Source organism: Arachis stenosperma, chromosome 4 (genome assembly GCF_014773155.1).
Source record: "Arachis stenosperma cultivar V10309 chromosome 4, arast.V10309.gnm1.PFL2, whole genome shotgun sequence".
Classification (NCBI taxonomy): Eukaryota; Viridiplantae; Streptophyta; class Magnoliopsida; order Fabales; family Fabaceae; genus Arachis; species Arachis stenosperma.
In genome coordinates, this window is record NC_080380.1 from 16,799,784 (window position 1) to 16,810,384 (window position 10,601).

A 10,601-nucleotide genomic window follows, 5' to 3' on the forward strand; every position below is an offset into this window, starting at 1 on the left:
ACCGTCCGGTTCTAGGTAAGCCCCGGAACAACTATATATATGCATAATAAAACAAAAACGTTATTTATACACTAAAATTAATTATTATATATTTATATATAAATATAGATATTTTTAATTTATTTTTATAATATATTTTATATTTTAATATATATTTTATATTAATAACTAATTTTAATGTAATAAATATCACCAAAGGTAAGATAAAATAACACACTCTCTCTCATCTTTTAAGTTAAGTATGATGAAGGAGATTGATGAGATCTTGGTAGGTGATGAGCTAAGAGATAAGAGTACGTGGAATAAATAAATAAATAAATCTATAGCCATAAATTATTATTTATTCGATTGGTAAACGATTAGACTACTGCAGCATGTATTATATTTTTATATTATATATTTAATTTAATTTAATCACGGTTTATCTTAAAATTGAAATATATTGTAATAGTTTTATGCATGTTGATTGTTGCGTGATGAGCTGCGTGGTTGTGTATACATTTGTGTATATATAAGAGATCAATTCAGAGGCAAAAAATACAGCAAATAATTATAATCCATGTATCATTGTTTTAGTTGTTGAATTTGCATAATAATGACAATGTCTTCGTTCTCATGCGCTACTACTGTTTTTCTACTGCTTCTACTCACAATTGACCTTCGCATGGCAGGTTCGTCTTTCGTTAATGTTATAGAATCATTGATTGGTTTTATTTGTAACCAACAAGCGTAGTCGTATTGAAAAGAATTAATGGCTTGTTTATAGTAGTTAAAATTTTCTTAATTTAATTTTTAAAATTTTTTGATATTATGATTTTAAATAAATTAATTAATTTTTGAAAAGTTTTTACTAGATCATAATTTTATAATTTAAATTTTATTATGCTCTTAAATTTTATGAATTTAATTTACTTAACTAATTAAAATTTTGATTTTCTCTAATTTGCTCTAGCTTAGTTAGATGACTTATAGTTATATATCATAGTAAGATTAGATCTTTTTGTTTTTTTAAGTCTTTTAATTTAGTTGAAGTTAATTATCATCTTGTGAACTGCTTGTGTAATCTTGCGGAATATCTAAGCATACACATTTGTTTTTTCATTGAAATTTCATAAGCGCGAGTGATTAAAATTTGGTCTCGGTTAAAAATAGAATAAGTTATTGAAAAAAAGAATAGTAAATGATCCGTAAAATTTATTGTTTTTTGTCAAATAGTTAATTAATAATGTTTAAAAAAATAATTAAAAATATGTTATTGAATTATTAAATCAAAAAAAATTAGATTAATGACTAAAAATATTAATCAAAAATAATAAATTTTATTTGTTTTTAATTTTTTTTTTCAATTGGAAATTTACAAATATGTATTGCTTGAATGTTTCGGTCAAGAGATAAGGTATTTAATTTACAAATTTGATGTGCCAGTGTCACTAACACAGGAACACGTCATGTTACATAATGTCAGTGTTTAAAAATATAGTTAAACTATTAGAAAAAATTATTCAAACTAAATAATTTTAAAACTTTTAGAATATTTCAACATAAAAAAAAGTGATAAACATATTTTAGTCATAGTTTTAATTTAATATGTGAAATTTTTAGAGTTAGTAATTTTTAATATTTTGGTTATTATTTGTCTGATATAAATATTAAATTATTTTTAATAAATAAATTTTATTAAGTTATGTATATAAATTTAAAAAATTATAAGTATAAACTATATTGATTCGTGTATGTAAATTTTGATAAATATAGATATAAATTATATATTTTTTGTATGTAAAATTTTTATAAATATAAATTATTTTAAACTAAATATTAATAAAAAATAATAATATTTGCTGATAAGGTAGTATTTTTCGTTTAAAACTAACAAGGTCTATTTGGCTTATAGATGCACAAATTGGTGTGTGCTATGGGATGGTGGGCAACAATCTACCAGCAGCAAACGAAGTGATAGATGTTTACAGATCAAATAACATCAAACGAATGAGACTCTATGATTCCAATCAAGCTGCTCTACAAGCACTTAGAAACTCCGGCATTGAACTCATTCTTGGAGTTCCAAACTCTGACCTTCAAGGGCTTGCCACAAACTCTGACAGCGCACGCCAATGGGTGCAAAGAAATGTGCTAAGCTTTTGGCCTAGTGTCAAAATCAAGTACATTGCAGTTGGTAATGAAGTGAGACCTGTTGGAGACTCCACTTCATGGATGGCTCAGTATGTTCTCCCAGCAATTCAGAATGTATACCAAGCTATTAGAGCTCAAGGCCTCCATGATCAAATTAAGGTTTCAACTGCCATTGACATGTCCCTCTTAGGAAACTCTTTTCCTCCTTCACAAGCCTCATTTAGGGGTGATGTCAGGTCATACCTAGACCCAATTATAAGGTATTTGGTATATGCAGGTCGGTAATGTTAACGAGACAATTACTCAAAATTATTTTATGGGTAAAATATATTTTTTATTTTTAAAATTTATTAAAAATTTTAAAAATATTCTTAAGTTTTTAATTTGTTTTAGTTTTATGTCAAAAATTGTCGATTTATATCAAATGTATTCCTAATAATTAATTTTTCAAAAAACAATTTTTAACATGAGCAAGTCAAACACAAAATTTTATTATTGACTCCTAGTTATCCAATATTATTGCTTAATTAATTATAAATTTTTTAAAAATTTAACTATTAAAAAATATATTTGATGTAAATAAAAAACTTTAGGGTAATATTAAAATAAAATAAAATTTTAAAATATTTTAAAAAATTTTAACAAATTTTAAAAAAAATATATATTTTACCCTTATTTTATTTAACTTAATATCCATAATTTTATATATATAATATCTAATTATACTTTTATTACATCTATCTAATATTATTTAATTATTTCTGTGATAATTAATAATGAAAATAAAAAAAACTTTGAATTACTTTGAACTTATTTCTATTTTTTTTCACACATTTTTGTTTGTAGGTGCACCATTACTAACCAACGTTTATCCTTACTTTAGCTATAAAGATAACCCACGTGACATATCACTACCCTATGCTATTTTCACATCACCAAATGTTGTGGTACAAGATGGTCAATATGGGTACCAGAATCTTTTTGATGCTATGCTAGATGCAGTGCATGCTGCCATTGATAACACTGGAATTGGTTTTGTTGAGGTTGTTGTATCTGAGAGCGGGTGGCCCTCAAGTGGAGATTTTGGTGCAACTTATGATAGTGCCCAGATTTATTTGGATAATTTGATTCGTCATGTTAATAGGGGTACTCCAAGAAGGTCTTGGAAACCTACGGAAACTTATTTGTTTGCTATGTTTGATGAGAACCAGAAGAATCCAGAGCTAGAAAAACATTTTGGACTTTTCTTTCCTAACAAACAGAAGAAGTATTCATTCGGATTTGGTGCAAAAAGGGAATTGGAATTCTTTAATGCAACAATTCCATTGAAGAGTGACATTTGAGGTTGGCATCCATGTTGGTGTGGTTTTTGTTTTCGCTTCCTTTTTTATAGTTACTATTAGGGCTGAAAGTGAGTCAAGCCAGCTTATGAGCTAGCTCGAATTCGACTCGTTAATAGCTCGATAAGCTAAGCTCGTGAGCTAATGAGCCAAGCTTGAGCTTGGAATTGAGCTCATAAATTAAATGAGTCGAGCTTGAGCTTTGATAAGCTCAGGTCATTAGCTCATGAGTTGACTCGATTATATATATATATATATATAATTATTAATACACATATCCTATATGTATTTAATCTATATTTTTAATATTATATATATACATATGAAATAGTATTATATAATTATATATATTACTGATCTTAATTATTTAAAATTTTATATTTATTTTTTACATATAATTTTAATGTAGGACATAAATAAAAGATTTATAATTTATTGATAGATAACAATATATAAATTGATCTTTTTAAATATTTTTAAAAATATATAAGTTATAATTTATTGATATAGAATATAGATTATGTATTTATGTTTCTATTATTTGAGCCAGCTCGTGAGCTCGAGCCAGCTCGTGAGCTTTTGGTGAGCCGAACTTGAACTTAAGAAATAGGCTCGATTGTTAACGAGAGCCAAGCTCACTTTTTGTGAGACGAGCTTGAGTTTAGTCTAGCTCGACTCAGCTCGACTCACTTTCAGCCCTAGTTACTATGAAAAAGTTTGGCATGGGTTAAATTAGTGCATGCAAATGTATTTAGATATACGAGAAACTATGTTGCACAATTTTCAGTATTTTTTATTATTTTTGATCAATATAAATATTAAATTGTTTTTAATAAATAAATTTTATTAATTTATGTGTATAAATTTTAAAAAATATAAGTATAAATTGTTGCTGATTAAAAAATGATAATATTTGTAAATAGTGTAGCATTATTATTCTAGATATATTAATTTGAGAACATATTTAAATAGAAAAAGTATAGATAATTATGGCCAATTTGAGCCAATTTTTTAAATTGCAAAAACAATTTAAATTTTAAAAAATGTGCCCTATTATTTATACTACGCACATTCGTCTTCTTCTTCATCACGAAATCCGCATGTAGCGCCATGTCGGCCGTTGCGCACTGCACTACCGCTACCACTGTAGCGCCACATACAAGTACATTGCACACAACGTTTGTCGTGCCGCCCATCACCCGCGCACCATTCCGTCATGCACTGTTACCACCGCGCTGTCTATCAACCGCGCTTCTTGTTCTAGGCTTTGGATTATTCTTTTTAACTAGTTTTGAATGTTTTTTTTTCTTAAATTTTGGATTTTTTATATATTTTAGATGTTTCTTTTAATTATATTTTGGATGATTTTTTTTAGGTTTTAGAATTTTTTAAATAGTTTTGGATATTTTTTTTTTCTTAGTTTTTTGGATGTTCTTTTTCCAATATTTTTGGATGTGTCATTGTTAGGTTTTGGATTTTTTAAAATGATTTTGAATATTACTTTTTTTGTTAGGGTTTGAATGTTTCTTTTTATTACATTTTAGATTTTTTTGTTAGATTTTAGATATTCATTTTACAATTATTTTATATGTTTATTTTTATTTGGCTGTAGATATTTTTTTAGATTTTAAATTTTTTTAGTTGATTTTGGATATAATTTAAATTCATATTCCATCTAAAGATAGAGAAAATTAAAAAATGTCTAATTTAGTTTTTTTTATTTCCTAATGGGCTTTTTTTAAATTAATTGGCTGTACTTATATTTGATTAGCTAACAAAATTAAAATAAATATATATAAAATAAATTTGTACGGTCATAAATGAAAGAAATAAAATGAATTATACATTTTTTTCAGTGTTCAATCATTTGGACTTCTAATTTATCATGATTGACTATTTTTTTTTTTTAGTTTAGCCATGGTAAATTAATTTGTCGCGGATCAAAATTCTATTTAAAGGTATATTACTGACTAATAAGTTGCTATATGTACATAGCAGGATTTAAACTTTCGATATTAATTAAATAGATTAATAAACTAACTACTAGATCAACTAAAGTTAGTTATAAATGGCTAAATTTTTTCGGTTATTATAAATGGCTAAATTTAACTTGCATTAGAAATTTAGAATAATAACATTATATTTTTGGTTTTACAAAGGGGCCAGTGGCCCATTAGAATAATCATATTGCTATTCCGAAGCTAAACATAATTTTTATTCCCTAAACATTTCCCAAAGAAATATGGGCTGAGCCCGTTTGAATGTAGATTTTAGAAACCCAGAAAAAAATAGGTTACATTATGCCAAAAATAATAGGCTACATTATTACTTTTTTACTAGCCCATTTAGAATTTAAAAAAGTAGAGAAAAACCGAACAACGAACTAGCTGTTGGACCAAAAAAGTCCGTCGCTCCATGCAACACGTCGCGCCACGCCGCCGTCCCTTCCATGGCTCGTGATCATCGCGATGGAACGCCTAATCTTGCAACACGTCTCTCCCTGCTGCCGGCCTTGCCACGTCGAAGTCCTCATTGCGGTTGGATGAAGAAGATCGTTGGGTTCACCCCACTGCAACGTGCCTTCGCACCACAGCCACACACACGGAGCAACCTCCCTCCGCCGCATGCATGCAACTATGCAAGGCCGCACGACTACCTCCTCACGCCGCACCACAACTTCCTTCCTCCTTTTGGTCGCGTCGTTCTTTTTGGTTGTGGATGACTAGTTTTAATTTAGAGTTTTTTTTTTTTAAGTTTCGAACTTTTCTTTTCTTGATATTCTGAAAAAAATTTTAAAATTTTGAAATTTTTTTAAATAGTTTTAAACGTACATTTTGTTAGTTTTCAAATTTTTTTCCTAGTTTTTTTTTATTTGTTTTGAAATTGTAAAATTGATTTTGGATTTTTTTTTGTTAGATTTTGAATGTTTCTTAATATATGTTTTAGATGTTGGGACTCCACAAATTCCGCACAGCCGAACTGACAAGTGTACCGCGTCGTCCAAGTAATACCTCTGGTGAGTGAGTGTCAAATCCCATGAGGATTGTCGGATTGAGCAAGCAATGGCTATCTTACAAATCTTAGTCGGGCAGGTAGAAAAGATAGTGGATGTGAAAAACGCATAAAAACAAAATAAGGAAAGAATTACTGAATTAGTGTGAAAACAATGATAAGAATTCGGTTGAGGCTTCGGAGATGTTTCTTCTTTCTGAATAAACTTTTCTTACTGTCTACTTCAACAATGGATGAATCATTTCATAGCAAACTGTAAGTGATTAACGCTGGGGCTATAATGGTCATTAGTCTCCTCTGCTTCAGATCACACGCCAGTGCTAATGGTCATCCAATCTGAACGAGGGTGAAGCTCTAGTAATTTAATCACTGGTGATCCTACTTAAAACATCACAGACAAGGTCGGATCTTTCAGATCGAAGAATGAAGCTTTATGATTCTAGTCTATACCGCAAAGGCCCTAATCGCCTCGTACCTCGGCTGAGCAGATGTTCTCATGTCCCCAACGAAGTCGTGAATTAGTCGTCTAAGAGATGTATAATCAAGCTTATGATTCAATGCTATCCTACTAGGGACTCGCAATAACCCATGTAGAAAACGAGTCATACTCTCGTTCCACCCGGTTTCATTAGTTTGAAGAACGAAGATACATTTTAGAATGGAATCAAACATAGATTGAAATAGAAATAGTAATATTCTTAATCCATGAGAATCAGCAGAGCTCCTAACCTTAATTTAGGAGGTTTAGTTGCTCCTAGCTTACAGAAGATAAAATATGAAACGTGTAGCGAGGCAAGAGTCCCTAACAAAGGTGAACTCTTGTCTATATATACTAATCTAATAACTAAATATTACAGAAATAAGATAGACTAGACTCCTAGTGCGAAAATCCACTTCTTGGGCCTACTTAGTGAGTGTTTGAGCTGAGTTTGGGGTGAATTCACGTGTTGGGACTCCTCTTGGGGCGTTGGATGCCAACCTTGCTCCCTTTTGGGCGTCCAAACGACAAGCTTGCTCCCTTTGGGGCGTTAAACGCCAAAAAGGGAGTGATTTGGGCGTTCAACGCCCGTTTTAAGCCTTCATTTCCAAAGACAAGTATGAACTATTATATATTACTGGAAAGCCCTGAAAGTTAGCTTTCCAATGCCGTTAAGAGCATGCCATTTGGACCTCTGTATCTCCAGAGATGCATATTTAAATACACGGAGGTCAGAATCTGATAGCATCTACAGTCCTTTCTCATCCTCTGAATCAGACTTTTCCAAAACTTGCCAGAATCACCCAAAAATCACCTAAAAACATAGAAAAACACAAAAACTCAAAGTAGCATAAAAAAGTAATTTTTGCACTAAAACCTACTAAAATTAGATAAAACTTAACAAAACAAAACCAAAAACACTAAGAAAACACTACTAAAAAATATATAAAATATCCGCTCATCAGAACACCAAACTTAAACTGTTGCTTGACCCCAAATGACCATCCTAAATTGACCATTAAAATAGAAAAAGAATGAGATGAATAAACAGAAGAACTAACTATGATCATCCAATAATTTAATTTTTATTAAAGAAAAGGGAAAATGTATAATTTGACACATGAATCTTTTGAGTTGATGTAAGCATAAAACTGGAGAAACAAAAATAAAAAAAAAACTTGAACAGAGGAGTTGACATGAGTGAGAATCAAAAGTAAGCAACTGAGTGTTTGATTTGATATTGCCTTCAAGCACGCGTGCGTTATATCTACCATACTCACACGATTAATTCAAACAGCGGCGTCGTTGAGCTTTTGGCGGCATATGTGAGAACCCATGGCAATGTCGGCTAGAGTCTGTGGCGACGTCGATGGCACGGTTGGTCGGAGATTGCAACGACACAGGTGAGAAAGACGAGCCTGGCACAACAGACGCACGACGGAAAGGTAGGACTTGCCGTCCGCGATGATGGCTGTCGGGAGAGTGGCGAGAAAACAGCGGCAGAGGGTGAGGCGCATCAGGCTGACCGGCGGAGGTGGAGGTGGTGTCGATGGGAGGCTGCAACAGCGTCGGTATGGCCGGTGAGGAGTGCAGCAGCATGATGTGACGACCAGAGAAGATGGCGGCGAGTTTTAGACATGTATTAGAGGTTATGGTGAGATTAGAAATAACCGTACGTAGTGTGAATAAATTTAAATACTAATCATAATTTTTCAAATTTTAAAATTTGAAATAAAATAATTAATGATCTGATTTTTAATTTTAATTTTATCTTCCTTTTTTACTTCTATTGTACACATTGTATACTAAAATTATTGTCTCCCCATACTTTCACTTTTTTTAGATAATCTTTTTATAATGATTTTGGGTACTTATTATCATTTAATTTTAGATTTTTTTAAATATTAGATATTTTTTATTAGGTTTTTAGATATTTCTCATGATAATTTAAATTCATATTCTCTCCAAAGAGAAAATTAAAAAAAAAAGTTCAAATATTTTTTTATTTTTTAGATTTGTTTTAAAATTTTAAAAATGATTTTGGATATCTATTTTTGTTAGTTTTTAGATATTTTTTTGTTACGTTTTGAATATTTTTTATTAGAAATTTGAAAATAAACTTTTTAAATAATTTTAGATATTTTTTTCACAATAATTTTAGATATTTGTTATCATTTGCTTTTAGATATTTTTTAAATTCTAGATATTCTTTATTAAATTTTTAAATATTTCTGGTGATAATTTGAATTTTTTTAAATTAATATAAAATAGTAGTTAATTGCAGTTTGCTGCATCCCTTGTTGATTAGTACTTAACAAAATTATTCTAAAAATATGTTATATTCTCAGAAATATTATCCCTAGCAATATCATATTCAGGTATTATAAAAAATTGTTTATTTAGTGCCATTAATGTTTGAGAATTATTTTTAATAGTTTCGATAATAAATTAGGATAAACTTGTTTTATCAGACATATTTTTTAGAATATTTAAAATTTGAAATTAATCCCAATATTTAAGAAATATACTAGTAATTTCATATTTAAATTTTATTCCCTTTGACATGAAAATATCAATATATACCTTTTGAATGAGAGGAAATTATTCTATTTATTCCTAAGAATTATATTTTAAAATTTTAAATAATAGCAACATATTATATTTCTATAAATATTTATAAAAAATAATCGATATTTTTTGAAAGAGTAAACTACTGTTTCTAATTATAAAAGTTGAAAACGTTGATATATTTATTTATAGAAGACAGAAATTACTATTTGTACCTATAAAAAATGGCTTTTACAAGCAAAATTATTCAAACTCTAAAAAATAAAATAAAATTTTTAAACTACCATTCTCTCCACCACTACCACCATCGTCTCTCCCTCCTCCTCCCCTCTCTCAATGTTTTCAACTACTCCAATCCCAAACTCTACCACCACTCTCCTCCCCAACTACCACCATCACTGTTGCCATTACCATCACCACCACCACCATCACCACCCTTCCTTCTCCCTCCACTTTTTCGACTCCGATCTCAACCGTAGGCTTTGCTTCCCCCTTCAACCTCGTCTTCTGTCTCAGCACGCCAACCACAGAAGCAATAACTTGAAAATAAAGAAGATCAAAGCAAATTATAATTATAGTCACATTTGTAATTCAATGCACAATTGACTGCCGACGATGCTGACGCATTACTGTCTCCCTTGGCCTCGACTGCCGTTTCCACCGTGGCGACTCACTTCTCTCCGACACCCGTCTAGTGGCAGGGCCCTGCCCTCCTCGCCTATAACGACGCCGTTTTTGCCAAGGAGGATTTCGTCAGCATCTCCAAAATTGGATGCAGTAGCAAGCACAGCCTGGAGGACCGACCACTTCTGGTATACTAACTTTGCCTTTCTTTTCTGGAAAGCTGAAGGGATTAGGGTGACGATTGAAGAGGAGGACGAGGCAGTGATACTGAGCGGTGATGTGATCGATGTTGGGATTGGGTTGCTGATAACATTGAGAGAGAGGGGAAAGACATAGTAGTAGTGGTAGAGAGAAGGATAATTTAAAAATTTTATTTAATTTTTTAGGATTTGAATAATTTTATTTACAAAAGCCATTTTTTATGGGTATAAATGATAATTTTTATC

At 30.5% G+C, this 10,601-nt stretch overlaps 1 protein-coding gene across 1 annotated transcript; it reads left to right on the forward strand.

Annotated features, from left to right (window-relative positions):
• Positions 1-567: 567 nt before the first annotated feature.
• On the forward strand, positions 568-3,728 carry LOC130976340 (glucan endo-1,3-beta-glucosidase, basic isoform-like). Its single transcript, XM_057901189.1, has 3 exons — positions 568-671; positions 1,895-2,410; positions 2,980-3,728. Exons 1-3 carry the CDS (start codon positions 596-598, stop codon positions 3,474-3,476), a joined length of 1,089 nt encoding a protein of 362 aa, XP_057757172.1. The 5' UTR covers positions 568-595; the 3' UTR covers positions 3,477-3,728.
• The last annotated feature ends 6,873 nt before the right edge of the window (positions 3,729-10,601 follow it).

What these genes read in the sequence shown, in the direction of transcription:
- LOC130976340 (XM_057901189.1), top strand. Translation starts at nt 596, where the DNA reads ATGACAATGTCTTCGTTCTCATGCGCTACTACTGTTTTTCTACTGCTT. An exon ending in AATTGACCTTCGCATGGCAG is followed by an intron (nt 672 to 1,894) that starts GTTCGTCTTTCG and finishes TTTGGCTTATAG; the next exon opens with ATGCACAAATTGGTGTGTGC. An exon ending in AAGGTATTTGGTATATGCAG is followed by an intron (nt 2,411 to 2,979) that starts GTCGGTAATGTT and finishes TTTTGTTTGTAG; the next exon opens with GTGCACCATTACTAACCAAC.